Source organism: Podarcis pityusensis (genome assembly GCF_964106645.2).
Source record: "Podarcis pityusensis genome assembly, chromosome: Z".
NCBI lineage: Eukaryota > Metazoa > Chordata > Lepidosauria > Squamata > Lacertidae > Podarcis > Podarcis pityusensis.
In genome coordinates, this window is record NC_138044.1 from 1,779,700 (window position 1) to 1,800,863 (window position 21,164).

General features: G+C 46.0%; 2 protein-coding genes and 1 long non-coding RNA gene across 6 annotated transcripts in view; all 3 read left to right on the forward strand.

Annotated features, from left to right (window-relative positions):
- The first annotated feature begins 1,564 nt into the window (after positions 1–1,564).
- Positions 1,565–11,361, forward strand: LOC308468209. The gene is made up of 2 exons (XR_013981524.1): positions 1,565–1,616; positions 10,843–11,361. It is a non-coding gene; the product is annotated as an uncharacterized lncRNA (long non-coding RNA).
- Positions 1,927–11,361, forward strand: ZBTB6 (zinc finger and BTB domain containing 6). The gene is made up of 2 exons (XM_080990200.1): positions 1,927–2,157; positions 6,713–11,361. The coding sequence occupies exon 2, from the start codon at positions 6,723–6,725 to the stop codon at positions 7,995–7,997; it is 1,275 nt and encodes a 424-aa protein (XP_080846326.1). The 5' UTR covers positions 1,927–2,157; positions 6,713–6,722; the 3' UTR covers positions 7,998–11,361.
- Positions 11,362–15,872: 4,511 nt separating this feature from the next.
- Positions 15,873–21,164, forward strand: part of RC3H2 (ring finger and CCCH-type domains 2) — a 46,090-nt gene continuing 40,798 nt past the window's right edge. For 3 of the 4 annotated variants that reach the window (XM_080990819.1, XM_080990821.1, XM_080990822.1), the window contains exon 1: positions 15,873–15,997. The gene's annotated coding sequence lies outside the window, so the exon portion shown is untranslated. The remainder of the gene's footprint in view (positions 15,998–21,164) is intronic. The other variant, XM_080990820.1, reaches the window with a different exon arrangement.

Genomic DNA, 21,164 nt, shown 5'->3' on the forward strand with positions numbered 1-21,164 from the left:
TGCAGGGGGAGGGGAGGAGACCATCCATACGTCCATTTTATCTTCTTTCTATCTGTCTGTCTTACTTATTCACTGAAAGTTATACCTTGCCTTTTGTTTAGGCATCGATGTTCAAGGCAGCTTAGACAGACTCTAAAGATGCACAAACACAGCCATCTGTCCAAAATGTAAAATAAAGCTGTCTTAGAAATAAATAAAAAGGTCAGCAGGTTATAGGAAAGAGATCTGAAAGACTCTCCAGAGTTTACAGCTCATCAAAGGCACTGGGATGTCAAGAAGAACTTGCGGGATCAGGCCAAAGGGGGCCCATTTAGTCCAGCATCCTGTCACCATAGTGGTCAAACCTGCAAGCAGGACCTGAGCAGCGCAAGAGACCTCGCCCTCTTATGGGTTCCAGAAACTGGTACTTGGAATCGTTGGAAAGTAAAAAAAAGTATACATTTTAACTTCAGGTCATTTTCCATTCTGGCCTGCTGATTAGAAAGATGCTCTCTCAGAACAGAAGCAGTGTTGTCTTGGTATCATTAAGTGCAACCCCAAAGCATCCAGGCAAATGAGGTGGAAATGGCAGAGCCATTGGTCTTTGGCAGCAGAGCAACCTCTTTGGATATGGTGAATAACAGGACTTAGTTGGTCAACCAAGGCCCTTATCATACGAATAAACTTGCTTTGCATACTACTAGATTGCAAACCTCATGGATTCAGGATCACAGGCCTGCAAGGGACTCCCCAGGTATCATCCAGATTGACCCCCAAACCTGTAACAGTATTTTGGGGGAAGATTATTGGGACTACAATCAGTCCTCTGTCGTCCCCTTCCCCTTGTCCCCTCTATCTTTCCCAACATCAGGGTCTTTTCCAGGGAGTCTTCTCATGAGGTGGCCAAAGTCTTGGAGCCTCAGCTTCACGATCTGTGCTTCCAGTGAGCTTTCCAGTTTTTATATTGTGGTGTTATTAGTTAAATTGTGGAAAGCCACTCTGAGTATGCTACTTAGATATATATATTTTCTTAAGTGTTAGGTAGTTTATTAATGAAATAGATAAATAAAATAAAGCATGAATCCCTCAGTTATACTATGGAACATAAAAAGACCTCTGCGGGGTCAGGCCAAAGAGAAACCACTAAGCCCAGCACCCTGTTCTTAACAGTGGCTACCCAGATGCTTGTGCGAAGCCTCGAAGGGTCTTCTCCCTGCCCCCGGTTCCCACGAAACAACTGGTATTTTCAAGCATTGCTGCCTCTGTCCATGGAGGCAGATAGATTAAATGATACAGAACCGAACACATACAATAAAATGATAGTGAATACACTGGCAGCTGTCTGGATACTGGTAAGCATATATTTGGGGTGAGGGGGGTGCATTTAAGTTCCATTCACAGGAGTAAAAGGTAAAGGGACCCCTGACCATTAGGTCCAGTCGTGGATGACTCTGGGGTTGCGGCGCTCATCTCGCTTTACTGGCCGAGGGAGCCGGCATACAACTTCAGGGTCATGTGGCCAGCATGACTAAGCCGCTTCTGGCGAACCAGAGCAGCGCACGGAAACGCCGTTCACCTTCCCACCGGAGTGGTACCTATTGATCTACTTGGACTTTGACGTACTTTCAAACGGCTAGGTTGGCAGGAGCAGGAACCGAGCAACGGGAGCTCACCTCGTCGTGGGGATTCGAACCACCGACCTTCCGATCGGCAAGTCCTAGGCTCTGTGGTTTAACCCACAGCGCCACCCACGTCCCATATATTCACAGTGGAATGGGATACAAATATATGAAAAGGGATAGAAATTCATAAGAAAATGGAAGGAACTATATTATTGGAAAGAGCCTCTGCGCTGCTTGCCAAAAATTACATATCCAGAGCTGCCGTCAGCAGATGCCCTCTGGGATGGTGTGTGTGTGTGTGTGTGTGTGTGTGTGTGCCTTTTGTTACCTCTTTCCTCCCTGCTGGTTGAAAAAGTTGCAGGAGCAGCCAATCAGGAACAAGGTGCATGCATTTTGGGAGGCTATGGGTCTGCTGATGTTTTTCCGGGTTAGAGTGAGAGAAGAGGTGATGCTCCGAGGGACTGCCGGAAGTTTATTCCTTCGCCTGAGCCATCTGCACCCTTGCCTGGGAAGCATTCCGTCTGGACCTCTTCCACACCCCTGACTGCAGCAACCGGTGAGCAAGGAGCAGGGAATTGGGGGTGTTGCGTGTGGGGGAGGGGAGGTGGCAGAGAGCGCAAGGCAGCCTCAGCTGACAGGTCCCAGGGCTTTAAAGGGATGCCTGGAAGGAAGCGGGGAGCTGTCCCACCTGAAGGAGTTCCTGGGATAAGCTTGCATTTCCATCGCTGAAGGAAATGTTGGCCTGGCCTCTCTCAGGCCGGACGGCAGAGAGCAGGGCTGTTGTGCAGAAGAGGGAATTTTTAAAGGGTTGCTGATGCTGATGCTGTTTTGTTTTGTTTTCCTCTTCCCCATCCTGGCAAAATAAGCTGCACCTGCTGAAGCACATATAATGATGATGATGATGATGATGATGATAATTTATTATTTATACCCCGCCCATCTGGCTGGGCTTCCCCAGCCACTCTGGGCAGCTTCCAACCAAATATTAAAATACAGTAATACATCAAACATTAAAAGCGTCCCTAAATATTGCTGCACCGTTGCTAAGCCAGTGGTTCCATCTGCTTCTCCACCACCCCTAGTTTCGTGAACTCACCCCCACTGCCCCCTATCCAACCCTATGGAAAGCTATTTGCATGACCCACTAAGGAAGATAGTAGCACAGCAAAGTTCAAAACAGTCACAATGAATTGTGCATTTATCGGAATGTCAACTAAAACTATATAGTTTAATTAATTAGACAGAATTGATGAACTTGGTCCAGTTATACCAGCCTTTCAAAGTCTGATAGTCATTTACACCTCCAGCATGCGCGCGTGCACACACACACACACACACACACACACACAAACACACAAAAACACCTGCTTAGAGGAGTGGGGGAGTAAATGAACCGTGCTTCCCTTTGATGTTGGTTAAATCAAAACATGGTGACTAATCCCAAAGACCAGCACTTGGGATGGATCAGTTGGGGGGGGGCACAAAGGGAGGGAACCTGGAGTGATGAAAAGCATCAGAGGACTCCGTCTCTATTGGCTGATATTCCTGTTTTCTTGAATAACGCAGGGACAAGGTCAATGTATACTAATATACTGCTAGTATATAATGCCCTTTTACAGTTTGGGACCAGTTTACCTGTGAGATTGCTTTAATAGTAGTAGTAGTAGTAGTAGTAGTAGTAGTAGTAGTAAATTTTATTTATACCCCGCCCTCCCCAGCCAAGGCCGGGCTCAGGGTGGCTAACAACCAATAATAATAAAAAGTTGAATGAATACAACTTAAAAACAGGATTAAAATACAACATTAAAACATTAAAATGCAGCCTCGTCACAGGAGGAGAAAGGAAAAATGAAAGAGGGGGAGGGAATCCAATTGACTCCAAGCCAAAGGCCAGGCAGAACAACTCTGTCTTACAGGCCCTGCAGAAAGAAATCAGATCCCGCAGGGCCCTGGTCTCATGAGACAGAGCGCTCCACCAGGCTGGGGCCAGTGTTGAAAAGGCCCTGGCTCTGGTTGAGGCTAATCTGACTTCCTTAGGGCCTGGGACCCCTAGGGTGTTGCTGTTTATGGACCTTAAGGTCCTCCGTGGGGCATACCAGGAGAAGCGGTCCCGTAGGTACGAGGGATATATATCTTATATATATAATCTTATATATCTATTACGCTATACATCCCCAACTGAATGCTTAAATCTGCAGAACTGGTGCTATTAAAAGTGCAATACTGTACATTACCCATTCCAGATTTGAAATCTTTTAGTGTGGCAGCAAATACACTCTGGAACTGCTGAGTTTGTCTTTTGATGAGACTAAATGTCTAAAATGTATAAAAGAGCTGTTTCACGGTTTTCCCTTATATCTCATTCCTCTGCCCTCTTTGTAAAGTGCATTGAGGGTTTTATTTTATTTTCTTTACAATCAAGAGACATGTAGCCAAAACAACTAGAATTTTGCTATTTTGCAAAGTACTCTTTTGTGCATTCTTCTGCAAGAGATAGTTGTGTATATCCCTCTGGAAACAGTTGCAAAGGCAGGAGGCAAAAGGTTTAGCCTTATTTGCAGTGGGCAATCCATGCGTCTCACAGATTTTTCATGTGGACTGTAGTCTATGAAAGCTTATGAATGCGTTAGTCTTTAGGGTGCCACAGGACTGCTTGTCATTTAATAAAATAAGAAGAGCCCCAATTGGGTTCTGTCTAGTTCTGTATCCTATTTCCTGAGCCCACAGCAGGGCATGAACACAACAGACCTCTCCTGCTCTTGACCACCCTCAGTGACTGGTATCCCAGGGTACGTTGCCTCTGATCCTAAAGGCAGTGCATAGCCATCATGACTAGTAAAAAATAAATAAAGGTAAAGGACCCCTGGACAGTTAAGTCCAGTCAAAGGCGACTACGGGGTGCGGCGTTCATTTTGCTTCAGGCCAAGGGAGCCGGCGTTTGTCCACAGACAGCTTTCCGGGTCATGTGGCCAGCAAGACTAAACCGCTTCTGATGCAATGCGACACCATGGCGGAAGCCAGAGCGCACGGAAACGCCGTTTACCTTCCCACCGCAGCAGTACCTATTTATCTACTTCCACTGGTATGCTTTGAAACTGCTAGCTCACCCCATCATGCGAATTCGAACCGCTGACCTTCTGATCGGCAAGCCCAAGAGGCTTAGTGGTTTAGACCACAGTGCCACTCGTTTCTCACATCATGACTAGTAGCCAATGAGAGCCTTTTTTTTTGGCTTGAAGGCTGCATCCACCATTGGCCAACCCCCGTGAGACCTTATGCCAGTGGTGGGTGTGTACACTCTACACTGTCTGTCACACACACACCCCTTTCCTCTTTCCACTACCAGCACTGTTTCTACTGTATTTCTCTTTTTGCTGCCACTCCCAAAATTGGTGAGTTTTTGCTGCTAGAAACGTTCACTTGGAGGCCTTACTAAGCCCCTGGGATGAGAGTCAGCCACCATTCTTTTAAAGCCTTCTAAATAGTATTAGAATTAATTAACCACATTCTAAACTACTGTTCCAAAGATCTTTACACACACACACAAATTTTAAAAAGTCAAAAGCACAAAAGCAGCAAATACATTTAAAACAAGACTAAAACCCTACAGCAGCCTTTCTCAACCTGTGGGTCCCCAGTTGTTGTTGAACTACAACTCTCATCACCCCTAGCTAGCAAGGCCAGAGCTCAGGGATGATAGGAGTTGTAGTCCAACAACATGTGGGGACCCACATGTTGAGAACCGCTGCAATCGGTGGGCACTTGGGATAAAGACCCATTTATCCAGCCACTAAAGCATGTCTAAATAAAAATGTCTTTGACTGTTTCTGGAATGGGCACATAGTGGGTTATTGATTGTATCTCAACAGGAATACGCTTCCACAGGACAGGGGAAGCCGCGCTAAAAGCCCTGCTCCAAATTCCTATGGAGTGAGCTTCTGAGGTCTTCGGACCTTACAGGAGAAGCTCTCCTGCAATCTGCAGTGATCTACTGGGTGGACAGAGGGACAAGGTTGTTTCTCAAGGAACCTGGTCCTGAGCTGCATAGGAACTTATATGTTAGTACCAACACCATTAACATGGCCCAGTAGCAAACAAGTGGCTGCCAACACATCTAAAGGTAAAGGTACCCCTGACCATTAGGTCTAGTTGCGGCCGACTCTGTGGTTGCGACGCTCATCTCGCTTTATTGGCCGAGGGAGCCGGCATACAGCTTCCGGGTCATGTGGCCAGCATGACTAAGCCGCTTCTGGTGAACCAGAGCAGCGCACGGAAACGCCGTTTGCCTTTCCGCCAGAGCGGTACCTATTTATCTACTTGCACTTTGACGTGCTTTTGAACTGCTAGGTTGGCAGGAGCAGGGACCGAGCAACGGGAGCTCACCCCGTCGTGGGGATTCGAACCGCCGACCTTCTGATCAGCAAGTCCTAGGCTCTGTGGTTTAACCCACAGCGCCACCCACATCCTTCGCCAGGACATCTAGCAGCAGGGAATTCCATAATTTTAACTCTGCATTGTGTGAAGATGTTGCTTGTTTTGTTTGTCATGAATCTTTCACCCTTCAGCTTCCTGGCAGGATTCCACTATGGGGTAGAGTGAGGCAGCTGCCTCGGGTCACAAATATTGTAGGACCCACTAAACTAGGCCATTGTCATTGGAGTGCACTGGAGGATATTCAAATAAGCGTCTCCACCCCCGTCATTGTGCCCGGACACTGAGGTCCAGCGCCATGGGCCTTCTGGCGATTCCCTCGCTGCAAGAAGCCAAGTTGCAGGAAACCAAGCAGAGGGCCTTCTCGGTAGTGGCACCCGCCCTGTAGAACGCCCTCCCACCAGATGTCAAAGAGAAAAACAACTACCAGACTTTTAGAAGACATCTGAGGGCAGCCCTGTTTAGGGAAGCTTTTAATGTTTGATGTATTACGGTATTTTAATATTTTGCTGGAAGCCGCCCAGAGTGGCTGGGGAAGACCAGCCAGATGGGCGGGGTATAAATAATAAATTATTATTATTATTATTATTATTATTATTATTATTAACAACAACCTGCTGAGCTTTGTATGCAATGCACCTTTCTTTTTTCTGTTTCCACCATCCCACTTCCCCAAACAGAATCACCACTATGGCGGCCGACTCGGATGTGCTGCACTTCCAGTTTGAGCAGCAGGGGGGCGCCATGCTGCAGAAGATGAACCTGCTGAGACAGCAGAACCTATTTTGCGATGTCTCCATCTACATCAACGACACTGAGTTCCAAGGGCACAAAGTCATCTTCGCCGCTTGCTCCACGTTCATGCGGGACCAGTTCCTGCTCACCCAGTCCAAGCAGGTGCGGATCACCATCTTGCAGAGTGCCGAGGTGGGCCGGAAGCTGCTCCTCTCCTGCTACACGGGGGCTCTGGAGGTGAAGAAGAAGGAGCTTCTCAAGTACCTAACGGCTGCAAGTTACCTGCAGATGGTGCACATTGTGGAAAAGTGCACGGAGGCACTGTCCAGGTACCTGGAGATTGACGCGGCCGTGGAGGGCAGCCGGGCCAGCCCTGAGAAGTGCCACTCCTCCGAGACAGAACTGGGATGCAGCGGTGGCTGCCCTGAAAAAGACTGTGAAATCATTGAGATTTCTGAAGACAGCCCTGTGAATTCAGAGGAGCATATAAAACCGGAAAAGGGGGACCTTCAGCAGAGCTTGCTATCAGAAACAAAGAGCGTTAAAAGCCCTGAGATATCAACGGTCAAGATAGGGTATAAGGACAACAAAATCTGCATTATCCGAATGGATTCCATCAGCGCTCCTGATGTGGAAGGTGAGCAGTTTCCACAGCCGTGCACCTCCTCCAAATCAAACTTGTACTTCCCCGAGACTCAGCACTCTTTGATCAATTCAACGGTGGAGAGCAGGGTCACAGAAGTGCCCAGGGATCAGTTCCAAGACTTTGGCGGGGAGAATCCAGAAGGAGCCAACAGAACGGCCACAGGTGGGTTCCAGAGCCCAGGGGACTCTGCTTACTCGTGGCGGCACCAGTGCCCCAAGTGCCCCAGGGGATTTCTCCACCTGGAGAACTACCTCCGCCACCTGAAGATGCACAAGCTGTTCCTGTGCCTGCAGTGCGGGAAGACATTCACGCAGAAGAAGAACCTGAACCGGCACATCCGTGGACACATGGGCATCCGTCCCTTCCAGTGCATGGTCTGCTTGAAGACGTTTACAGCCAAAAGCACCCTCCAGGACCACCTGAACATCCACAGCGGGGACCGGCCCTACAAGTGCCACTGCTGTGACATGGACTTCAAGCACAAGTCTGCCCTCAAGAAGCACCTGACGTCTGTACATGGGAGGAGCAGCATGGACAAAGCCACCTTTGACTCCATTACGGAAGTCAGAATAGACTATGACTAGTGGGAGGGGGAGAGGGTTTGTAGAGCAGGTTTGGGAAACCCCTAGCCCACCAGGTGAGGGGTTTTCCACGTCACCCTGCAGGCTGTTTCCTACAGACCACGCCCACTTGCCCATCTGCCAAAGTCACTGGTTGACATCAGTGGATGGGTGGGAGCGCCTGGTACAATTCTGCTAGGTGCTGCTTTGCAAAGTAGACCACACCACAGGGAAATGTTGACATAAGTGGGACCACCCAACCACCCAACCATCTGTCAGCAGCCATCAAAATGCACAGTTGGCCCGTGAAGTGGGGGGAGGTAAAGATCTGGCCCACTGAGCCAAGGGAGTTCTCCATCTCTATAATAATAATAATTTAATATTTATACCCTGCCCATCTGGCTGGGCTTCCCCAGCCACTCTGGGCGGCTTCTAAAAAGTATATATTAAAATACTGTAATACTACATCTCTAGTGTGCAGTTAGGTCAGCTCCTTTGCAAGTATAGAGGTCAACCTCTCTTTTGGATCTCAACCCTACAAGATGGGTGTTTAGATGTAGCACATCATTTCCGCTGGTGATGTTCATGGAGGCTTGTTGGAGAACCAGTTGCCCATCCGAGATGAGAACATCCTATACACAAACAGGAAATGGAACAAAATTAATCTCCCCCCCCCCATCCCTTTCTGGTGGTAGGGGGTGAGTTGTCAACAGATGAACAGATGTGTGGGGTGAATAAAATAACTTTAGGAGACTTATTTTACTTTTGCACAGCACTTAGTTTTTTCGGTTGCTGGTGGTGATTATGATGTTATTATTATTATTATTAATTACTATTGCTATTATTATTACTAGTAGTAGTACTTTTTGCAAGACGACTTGAGCCTAAATCTTGAAAGAAAAATTAAGTCTTGGACCGCTGGTGTTTTAGTGGAGGCAACTGTGAATTAAATAGTTAATGGGTTGTTACTGATTTCTCTCATGGCAGGAAAACTGTGCAGCTGCAACGAATGCTGTTGGATTTTGTGCTTGCATGGAGCAGAGATACCACTTTCACGCTTTATCTTTTGTTGTTTCTTAAAAGAAGGTTACAGCTTAATGTTTGCCTTAGAAGCTAGAACTTTTAACTGGGGGAGGCCAGTGGCAGTCAGGAGGACCAATCAGGCTCCCAAGGCTTCAGAGTGTGATTATAACCAGATCAGTTTCAGCTGAAGATTTTGCTCTGCTCCTTCTGGCTGAAACATGTGGACTGGTTTGGCGTGTGTTGGTGCCGGCATGTTCCGCTCAGTGAACAGGTTAGTTTATCTCTATATGGTGTATTCATTTTCTTGTGAATTTCCTAAGTGCTGTTTAATTATTTGATGAAAATAGGCCTCAGAGATCTGGTATTTAAGGATGGTGGTGAAAAAGACCAGAAATTTATGGCACTGTTGTTTCTTTAGACCATTTGTTACTCTGGCTTACCTTTGTATGTTGTGTCATAAAAAAGAAGGTATCTACAACTTAAGTTTTCTCTCTTCCCCCTAGACCTGGCGAGCTATCGCATGTTGGTAGCACCTGGTGTTTGCAGCCAGTGAGGATGTTGTTAAATGGTGATTCTGGGTTGGGTGTGGAGGGAAACACCCCCCCCCCCATTTTAGGGGAAGTACAGTGGGCTGCATGCAGAAGGTCCCAGGTTCTGTCCCCGATGGCATCTTCCGGGAGAGCTGAGAGACACTTGCTGCCTGAAATCCTTTACAGCTGCTGCCAGTCATTGTAGACAGTATTGAGCAGCATGAACCCATGGTCTGACTTCCTAGAACATAAATTTTGCCCTCCTCACAGGGTGCTTGAGTATGCTGCAAAGCATAGTGCTGGTGGGACCCAAGTCACCCACAATCTTAATTTTATGAGAGGCAGCTTGGTGTGAGAGGTCTATGCACTGAGTCTTTTAAGTGCAGTACAGTTGCCAGGAAGTCGTGAATCCGTGTGTTTTTTTTGGTGCAGGCTGTGCCCATGGACACGACGTGTGGTTTGATCGTTAGTTTGGGGTGGCCCAATGCCAGAACCCAGAGGATCCATGAGGATGCGTGCTTCGAAACCATGTTTTTCGCCCACAGTGTTGCCAGGAAGCTGTGGATCCGTGTTTATTGTGTGTGCAGGCTGTGCCTATGGCCATGATGTGTGATTCGACAGTGAGTTAGAGGTGGGCCAATGCAAAAACCCTGAGGATCCATGAGGATCCATGGTTTGAAACCACGTTTTTGCGCTATGGTGCATTATCTAACAATGCCCCGTTTCCAGCCAATCTGGTGCAATTTTGAGTCAGGTTCTGCTTTTGTATGGTGCATAGCTTTGCTGTGGGGTCCTCGATGCTTTATCCAACAGGAATCTGATGCAATGGCTGCTGTTACTGGTCAAGTTGGACGATGGATGTGCTTTGCAGAGGCACTGCCCTTGATCATGTCATGTAGCACCTTGCCAATTTTGGCATTATTAAGTGCCATGTCCTTTCCCCCCGTTGTTGTAAAAGTTTGCCACAACCTTTGTTTCTAGTCAGCTCCATCTATCCTGAAAAAATATAGTATACACACAGTTTATACAGTAACAGAGGCTGTGTAGACATTACCAGCTTATCACGTATACAAGTTGTTATTTTTTCTCAATTTGGGTTGAAGCTGCTTTGTGGGGAAATGCATCAAAACACAGGACTTTGTAAGAAATAGAACGACGCACTGCTTCCCAAACCAGCAGTGGGAGCACACTGGAAATGCAAAATAAAATGTGTGTAAAGGTAAAGGGACCCCTGACCATTAGGTCCAGTCGTGGCCAACTCTGGGGTTGCGGTGCTCATCTCGCTTTACTGGCTGAGGGAGCCGGCGAACTGCTAGGTTGGCAGGAGCAGGGACCGAGCAACGGAGCAGGGACGGAGCACATGGGGATTCGAACCGCCAAAACTTCTGATCGACAAGCCCTAGGCTCTGTGATTTAACCCACAGCGCCACCTGCAGCCCATAATGTGTGTTCACAGTCTTAAACTGACCTAGGCTTTCTGTGTTATGTGATCTGCTGGTTTTGGCTTTTTGTAAATTTGGATGTCAGTTTTTTGGTATGCTAATAATAAGCTACAAGCTCTAGCTTAACAGAAAAGTCTGTATTTGAGTGATGTCCTACTGCCTGTTTAAAGGCTTATCTTCCTCTCTCCAGCCCACTGTAAAAGTGTTGTGTTAAGAGCTAATTTTTACAAGTTGTCACTCATTGCCTGCTTTGTCTTCAGGGCATAATTATGGGAATGGCAGCTTTGATATCCTGTTTTCTTGGTTGACTTGCCAGCTGACTTGCATTTCCAATCCCCCTCCAATCCCCCTCCAAATGACTTGTAGTGAAAATAAAGTTTTCCCACAGCTGAAGGACATATTTCTGATGCTCTTGAATGAACTGAAAGGACTGCAAACCATGCTGAACTCTTCTGGAACGCACACAGTTCTGCACAGAGAGGAGAGGCCTTTTTGCGCAAATCAAACCAGTTTCCTTAACTAGTTAGAAGTTCCTTGATGTTGCTTTTTAAAGTTGTGCTTCACATTTCAATAAATATTGCCCTTTCAACCCACCAATTTCTTAAGAAAAAAAGACTTGGGAGTTTACAGCTGAAACCCTAAATGCACTTGTTAAGAAGCAAATCCCAGTTTTACTTAAGAATCGCCATGAGTGTTGTGTTAAAATTTTGCTTCTTATAAATGTATGAGCACCATAAATTAATTTTCAACAGCACTTAGTGAACAGTTATGCTCCTTTTAATTATATTTTTTCTTCCTATTCACATAATGCTGTATCCAAATCCATTCAGGTCCCCAAGAAGACAATTTTTAAAAAACCTTCGACTCTGGTTTCCATTTGGGGATACAGAGTTGATCTAGAAAATGCTGGCGGAGATCAGCATATAGTTTACAATTGAGAACGATATGTGTAAGGGTTTCCACCAGGTGGTCTTCGCATGGGCAAGTTCTTTCTCCTTCCACCCTGCCTGAGAACCTCCCCAAAGGAGGTTTTATTAGTTTTATCAGCATTTTATTAGCTTTTACTAGTATTCTAGTATTTTATCGCTCGGTATCTTTTTCTTAATTATTTTAATCACAAAGTTCAAGCTAAAAGTTTTAGGCAACATCCCAGAGAAAGCCTTAATTAGCTCCAGCTCGACTCAATCTACCAACTACTTATCAGCAGGAGAGGAGATCAAACGCCCTAAATCTGGAAGGATTCCGAGTTTCCTGATTTACAGCTGAAAGTAGTAGCAGCTGCATCTCTGTGAAAATGTCTAAGAAAAAGAAGCCATTGGCTTCATCTCCACAAGTGAGCCCATAGCAGAAGTGCAAGCAGAGTTAACTGGATGATTTTGTAAGAGCCCAGAATCCAGCACCTACCACATCAAACAGAGTTCATTCCTAGATAGGTGGGGACGCTTTAATGGGTGGAGACCACCGAGGGGAGAACGCTGAGATGAGCGCCCATGAACCATCTTTTGAACTATTACCCGAGAGGGCACCACTCTATGCAGGAATACTCGCGGACTCTGCTGACTGCAAGAGCAGTGGAGGAAATTAACACCAAACTAGAAAAGGTAACGTCACTCCTGGCTTAGTTGGTGCTTTTGGTGGCCAGAAATAGCTGCCTCAATACTAAAGAGACTGACGTAGTGTTGCACTCCCCCAAGACCACTGTGCACAGGGGTGTAACCGGTCTAGATCTGAGAACCGAGAGACTACTAATAGCAAAAATAACAAAAGTGAAAGTAGGGACTTGATCCTACAAAACACCCAAGTAGCTCTCGATGTACTGTCTTTTTTTAAAAAAAATATTTATTACAGTTTCAAAAGAAAAGAAATCACATTACTAAAAAAAATTAACAATAAAAAGGAAAAATACAAAGTAGAAAAAAGAAAAAAAACAGTTAAAAACAATTCCATCTTTTCATCACTTCTTTTACATTTACTTGTTTCCCGGACCTCCTCATACCTCCCTCTTTTGTACTCCAATTCAATTTGTTAATCCAACAATTCCTTTCCCTCCTTTTTAATCCTAATCTTTAATCTTGATATATTATAACATTAGATTTTTACATATTAAAAACCCATTTTTCCATATTCTTTTGTACATATACAGCTAGAAACCACTTAACTTCAATCCACCATCATTCTAACATTCATTAATTTTGCAATATTTCTGTAAATAGTCTTTAAATTTCTTCCAATCCTCTTCCACCGACTCTTCTCCCTGGTCACGGATTCTGCCAGTCATTTCCGCCAATTCCATATAGTCCATCAATTTCATCTGCCATTCCTCCAGTGTGGGTAAGTCTTGTGTCTTCCAGTGCTTTGCAATGAGTAGTCTTGCTGCTGTTGTAGCATACATAAAGAAAGTTCTGTCCTTTTTTAACACCGATTGGCCGACTATGCCCAGGAGAAAGGTCTCTGGTTTCTTCAAGAAGGTATATTTAAATACCTTTTTTAGTTCATTATAAATCATCTCCCAGAAAGCCTTAATCTTTGGGCACGTCCACCAAAGGTGAAAAAATGTACCTTCAGTTTCTTTACATTTCCAACATTTATTATCAGGCACATGATAGATTTTTGCAAGCTTGACTGGGGTTATGTACCACCTGTATATCATTTTCATAATATTTTCTCTTAAGGCATTACATGCCGTAAATTTCATACCGGTGGTCCACAACTGTTCCCAGTCAGCAAACATAATATTATGTCCCACGTCTTGTGCCCATTTAATCATAGCAGATTTCACCGTTTCATCCTGAGTATTCCATTTCAACAGCAAGTTATACATCTTTGACAAAATTTTAGTTTTGGGTTCTAACAATTCTGTTTCTAAATTTGATTTTTCCACCTGGAAGCCGATTTTCTTGTCCAAATTGTATGCCTCCATTATCTGATAATAATGAAGCCAGTCTCGCACTTTGTTTTTTAGTTTTTCAAAACTCTGCAGTTTCAATCTATCTCCATCTTGTTCCAAAATTTCCCAATATTTCGGCCATTTGACCTCCATATTGAGCTTTTTCAGAGCTTTCGCTTCCATCGGTGACAGCCACCTTGGGGTTTTATTTTCCAATAAATCCTTATATCTTATCCAAACATTAAACAATGCTTTCCTGACGATGTGGTTTTTAAATGCTTTATGTGCTTTGACCTTATCGTACCACAGATATGCATGCCATCCAAATACATTGTTAAAACCTTCTAAATCCAAAATGTCAGTGTTTTCAAGAAGCAGCCATTCTTTCAACCAGCAAAAAGCTGCTGATTCATAATAAAGTTTGAGGTCTGGCAGGCCAAATCCACCTCTTTCCTTTGCATCTGTTAGTATTTTAAATTTTATTCTGGGCTTCTTGCCCGTACTGTCATACCTCTTGTTACGTTTGCTTTATCTTACGTTTTTTCAGGTTGCGTTCCGCGGTGACCCAGAAGTACCGGAAAGAGTTACTTCCGGGTTTCACTGCTCACGCAGACGCGCAAAATGACATCACGTGCATGCACAGAAGTGGAGAATTGCAATCCGCGTGTGCGCAGACACGGGTTGCGTTCCTTTCATGTTGCGAACAGGCCTCCGGAACGGATCCTGTTCGCAACCAGAGGTACCACTGTATATCCTTTCAACAGTATGCTGTCTTACTAGAAACCAATCACTAGTGTGAAGAGAAATCTTAAGCTTTTACTAAATATCCAGTGCGACAATCTGATTGTGATATATTAATGTGTTATACATTTGATGTTAGCCGCTTTAAGCCTGGTGTTGGCCGGGGAGGGCGGGGTATAAATAAAAATTATTATTACTGTATTATTATCGTATGAACCCTTCCAACTTCAGGACCTCAGGGGTTACCCTCTTTTATTTCTCCCACTCCTCCCCACCTGCTTTAAATACAGAGGCCGATCCGCACCATTTAAAGCTCACAACTCCTCCCTCCCTAAACCTGGGAACTGTAGTTTTACCCTCACAGAAGCTACGGTTTTCAGCCATCTTAACATACTACTGTCCTCAGGATTATAATATTTTTTTTGGGGGGGGGAGTCATGTGCTTTAAATGTATGATGTGGGTGTTCCCCAAATCTTCTCCCTCTTCATTTCTATATTGCCACTCCAGACAGAATCGAGCTACAAATGTATGGGGAGAAACACTGAAGGATGAGCAGGAGGCGCCTACAGTATTATATTTATTTTCTTCATAAAGCTTTTCCCCCCGTTTCATTTTTTAGTTTATGTAAAACAGAGAGAACAATTATAACAACGGATGAAAAGCAAAGCTGTATGACAGAAATGATAAATATTACTAAATTTATTCGTTTATTTCTATTCTCCGAGGAACTCAAGGTAGAATAATACGTGGTTCTCCTCTTCCTCGCTTAATCCCCACAAGAATCCTACGAGGATTGTACTGTATCGTTACAAAATGAGTAGCAAACACAACGAAAGTGTTCAACAAAGAAAATTAAAACCAGCCACGACCGAATGTTTCTAGTGCGGTGAAGTGCAGGGGTGGGCTAGATGACCCTCGGGGGTCCCTTTAACGCTCTATCATTCTGTGATTGTGCGAACGTGCGCGAATTACAGGAAGCACCGCCGCGGCACACGTCGCCTCTTCCGCCCGCCGGCCTCACTTCTGCGCAGGGCGCACGCGCGTTGCAGAGCGGCTGGCGAGCTGCATCGAGGAGCGGGGAGCGGTCGTCGCTGCGCGGCATCTATCGTCGCTACCGGTCCCATCTGGGCGCTTCATCTCTGTGGTATGCCCTTCTGACGCTTCTTCCTATCCTCTCTCTCCGTGCCCAGCAAGCGCGCCTCCCTCCACGTGACTTTGGGGTGCAGGTGGGCGGGGCCCGCGGCTGCGAGGCGAACCCTCGCGAGAGGTGGGGCGGGCCCGATCTGGGCGGGGCTCCCGGCTGTCACCGCGATGAGGAGGCGCCGTCGCCGCCGCCGCCGCTGGGCTGCTCCGGGGTGCGCCCCTGAGGGGGTGTGAGGAGATCCCGGGCCCTCCTGCAGGTAGGGGGCCCGGGAGGGCGGGGGCCCAGCGGCGGCTGTGAGGCGGAAGGCGGCCCCGCCCCCCTTCTGCCCTCTCACCCCGCGGGCCGAGGGGGTGGAATGGGGGAGGGGAGGGGGCGTGGCTCGTTCCCAGCGGGGGGGGGGTGGCGAAGAAGGGCGACCCCACTCCCCTGTAGTGTGCGTTCCCGCCCCCCCAGGCTGCTGTGCGGGGAGGGGGCTTCCATTCAGTGTGGGTCATCACCCTCCCCCCACTCAGACCCCGAAGGAAAGAAAAGGGAATGGCGATTATTTGAGGGGGGCGCGGGGAGTTGTTGTTTTGGATGTCATTTCCCTCTCCCTCCCCCTTCAAAAAAGTATTGGTAGTCGGTGGGGTCGGGAGAAAGAGAGAAGCCCCCCGCCCCCAATGCACACACAGGCTGGGCTCCCCACCAGCAGTCCCTCTCGGGAACAAGGCTGCCCTACGGGTCGTGGTCACTGGGGGCTGATGGGTTGCTGGTGGTGAGCTGGGCGAGTGCTGCTGTGCTCCTGTGTCCCGCTTGCGGATTGGGGAGCCCTTCTGGTTAGCTGCTGCGAGAAACAGGCAGCTGCACTAGTTGGGCCTTTGGCAAGGGACCCTATGCAGCTGGGCTGCACAGGGGTGGGGTGCCCTGGGTGGGTGTCTCACACACACTAATTCCCCCCTCCTCTCTTGGGGCGAGAGTTTGTATGAGGAATAAGGGGAACTTTCTCCCTCAAAGAAGAGGGGCCGTGTATTTGTACACCGTTGAAACACATCACTTTTTCATCTCACCCTCCCAGGGCTAGCCTAAGTTATTCTGCTGCCCAAGGCAGAACAGCAGATGATGACTCTTCTCCCTAACCACACTGGATCTTGATGCATAGTACTCAAGACCGAGGTAGCTGCCTTAGCACTCAAGGAAGAAATCCCCAAAATTGTTTCTCCCTGTTTCTAACAGTGAAATTGCAACAAACAAAATAATTAGCAATTTGTTGCCCTTTCCTGATACCCAGAAGCAGTTGCCTAGGTTGGCTGCCTTAGTCTGCCTAATGGTAGGACAGGTGCTATATTCCTTATCCCCTAGCCCTCTTCTGTCATCTTCTTTTGCCTCCACTTTCAACTTTCCCTGGTTATTGGAAAGTTTGAGAAGAACAATGTGAGCACCCCCTGCCCCGAGATGATTCAAATGTTGGGTATGAGCTTTCAGGTTGCACAAAATGTATCTGCAGGATTCTGCAGTCAGAGCTCAGATTTTTAAAAAGTGTGAGGTTGCATGCCCAGCATGTTAATATGTTCGGGTCAAGTATATGCACATGAGCATACAGTTAAGCCAGGTTGCTAAGGACTGCTTTAGACATGATAACTTCTGTACATGGGAAATATTTATCAAAGAAACAGTACACAACGCATGCCACTGCTTCCCAGGCTACATGTGTATTGTGTTTATGTCACATGTGATGATCTATGTGTGCATTGTATGCTGTTTCACACATGGAAGTGTTTTTCCTGTGGGAATTCTGGTGTGCTCGGAGCAGCCCTTTCATTCTAGGCAAAAGGCACCACCATTTGCCTCCTTGTCTGCTTGTCCTCATGAGAGTTTAAATCAGGGATGGAGAATCTGCAGCCCTCCGGGTGTCGTGGGGCTTGAACTTGCATTAGTCCCAGCCAATGTGAGCAGTGGTCAGGGATGATGGGAGTTATAGTGGAACAACGCCTTGGAGCCCCACAGGTTCCCCACACCTGATTTCAAGCAACCTGCTCAAACTCTCAAAAATATTATTTCTAACATTGTACTCTGTATGCAGAGGTGGTCGCTTTAAAATTAGATCCTTGCAAAACTTGTCACCCTAATGCCATTATTTTTATTATAGTTTCCCGCCACCACACCTTCCTCCTAGTGAGCGTAGAAATATTTTTTATAAGCCTACATGTGGTGGGGTTAGTTAGCTTGTGAGTTAAAATTTGATTGTGCTCCTGTTCAAAGATGATAGAAGTGCTTTTCATCCGTCTATCCTGTGGGAAATTTGAAGACAAAATGCTGGTGGAAATGTATTGAAGCTCAGCTACATGGTGGTCTGAACAAGGCCCAGTTTGTCTTTCCACTGCTTAGACTTTACAGCACAGAAAAATGCAGCATGTATGCTAGAATAGCTCAAGAGATGCCAGCTATTTAGCTCAGCTTGCTGCAGCTGCTTAGAGGTGGTCTGTGCCTTGAACCATCAAGGGGGCATAGTTGATTGAAATCAAGGGTTCTGAACACAATCATTACCATTTCTAGAGAGATAAAATAGTTATGGCAATGTTTATTATTATTATTATGTGACTTTGAGGGAAGCAGGCTTCTGAGCGGCACAAAATTCTTCAGCAAGCAAGAGCTTTTAATCGCTACCTTTTGGAAGAGCTCTGCGTAATTCAGAATTCCGTTATTTGCACCAGCAGTGGGGTGCCCAATAACCTTTGACTTTCTGAGCCATATCAGTTCCATCACAGGTGACTTTTCACAAGCTAGTGTTCAAGTAGAACAGCTGTCTTCCCATGTAGAAGGGAGCAGAGTTGGAGAAGTGAAATACATAACTATACGTATTTATTTAGATTTCAGCTCGAGGAAGCAGTCCTCAAGGAAGTGGTCATAGCTTACTTGTAGAGCACATACCTTTGCATGCAGAAGGTCCCAGGTTCAGTCCCCAGCATATTCAGTTAGAAGGATTAGATAGCAAGTGAAGATCCTTCTCTGACTGAAACTCTGGAGAGCTCCAGTCAGTCTGTCAAAACTGGGTTGTGTGGACAGATAGTCTGGCAGTTTCCCATGTTAGTTTTATTGATTTTTTTTTATTCCCCCTACTTTTTTGACATGTATTTGTACGTTTCTAAAATAAAGTTGGCACCGTTTTAATAAAAAAATTAAAATTCATTTCTAAAGAATTTAAAAATCAAGGAGTTAAACAGAATAAATTTCAGACTAAACTACCATTAAAAATCCCCAACTATCCTCCCCCAATTTAACCCTAACACACAAAATCTCACAGCCATACAAAAAGTGTTACTAATGTTTTTATGTTAATGCTAATGTGACTGTTTTCATTTAAAATTTGTTTGGTTCAAGCAAAGTTATAAATGGAAGTAGCAGGGTGGTGCTTTGGTGTGCCTTGAGCTGCTGCTCTTTTTGTGGAATAAATTGAATTATCTGTTCTCAGAAGTGGCAATTTTTTGGTTTGTAGGACAAAAGGTTGCATCCATTCTGTGTCCTGTCCTATACCACTTGCTGGCTGCATTTGTATGTCATGATAAACAAGTCTTTCCCAGCCCTGTGCCAAGCAGATGTTTTTTATCATTTACTTACTTACTTATTTGCATTTTGCTTCCTGCAAAGAAGTTCTGAAGAAACCCATAGAAAATACTGTATTTAAAAAATACACTGAAGCATTCACCCACAAAAATAAGTCAGAGTACAAAACCACTCTTCCCCATTCAGCAGCAGGGTAAGCACCAATTTCTACTACAAAAACCCCAAATGACCCAACACAGTATCAATGCTTAAATACATGGGAGAATAAGAATGTCTTCCCCTAGTGCCATAAAAATAACAGTGTTGGTGACAGGCAGATTGCAGGGTTGGGGGCCAGCTACCACTGAAAAGGCCTGTTCTCTCACTGCAAACCTCTTTTGGAGGTGGTACGCTAAGAAGGACCTGAGATTATTGTCATGGGGTCTAGGTAGGCTCATAGGTGGAAAGATGGTCCAAGCTCCCACTCAAATGCTTATGTGTGAGTAAGAAAATAAGCTTCATTCAAGGCTTGCAATGGTACACGTCAGGCTACGTTAACAGATTGTATAGCTAAAGAGTTAAAGAATGACATCAGGGGTCCAAGACCAGGCAGTAGCTTTGAAGACATTACAACTGGTCATGCCCCGCCCCCCCCTTTAAAGGCGAGACACAGCACACTCATAATACTCACTAAGAGACTGGTGCACTTGAAGGAACATGTTTCTTCCGGGGGTGTGGGTCTGCTGCCAATGGCAGAAGCAGTGCCAAGTTCTCTGTGACAGGTCAGGGGTCATCTTCTGGTTCTTCCAACCTCCTCTCTTGGCTTGTTAGCACTCTTCCCTATTGGGCTAGCTGGTCGTAGTCAATAATTTTGCAGAAGCATCAGTTTCTAAACTATCTTCAAAGGCCGCTCAACATATAATGCAGTAATCTAACTAGAGGTTACTAGATCATAGACCACCAAAGCCAGACTATCCTAATCCAGAGGGGGTTGCAGCTGGGCCACCAGACACCATGCAAGCCACTTGTGTCTGCAGTGACATTGATGGATCCAATAGTACCCCCAAGCTGAGTACCTGCTCCTTCAGGAGAGGTGTGATCCCATCCTAACAGGTTCCATACACACCCTGTACAGACTGAGGAACTGCCCATTAACAGTGTCTCTGCCTTAACTGGATTGGAGTACTGATGACACACTCCCAAACTCTGAATGTCTCCATTCAGCAACATGATGTAGAATAGCATGGGGGATAAAACTGAACATTGCAGAAACCTGCATTGGAGATTCCATGGGACCAAACAATACCCCCCCCCCCCTGCAGACACCATCTTCTGGAGCTAACCATACAGCTACAACTGGTACCACCACAAGGCAGCACCACCCATTTTTAACTCTAAAAGGATAGCAAGATGGATGGTATCAAAAGCCACTGAGAGGACAATCAACAGGGCGACACTCCCATCTCTCCCAACGTAGGTCATCATATTGGCAGTTTTTCTGCCAAGAGCAGGAACAAACTCCAATAGAAATGATCCAGCAAATCAATCCCATCAAGATTGTCTTTTGCTGGTTAGTGACCGCACACTTGAGAACCTTGCACAAGAAAGGGACAGGAGTGACTCTTCTATTTTGTCCATATCTTTTGGGTCCAGGGAATATAGACCAGGAGTGACCTTAACACCACCTATATCAGGTTGCCTGGGACTGCTCCATATTGCAACGAGGCATTAATCCCTCCCCTCCCTGCCCAACAAGCCCCGCCCCGTAGATTTTACCAGCTATGAGGGGCAAGAGCAAGAAGTCAAGTGATCCATCAACACATTGTCCACAACCTCAAGCCATGTCAGCTGGAATTCGTCCAACAAAACTGGCCCAGACAGTACTCTGGGTACCTCTTGAGACT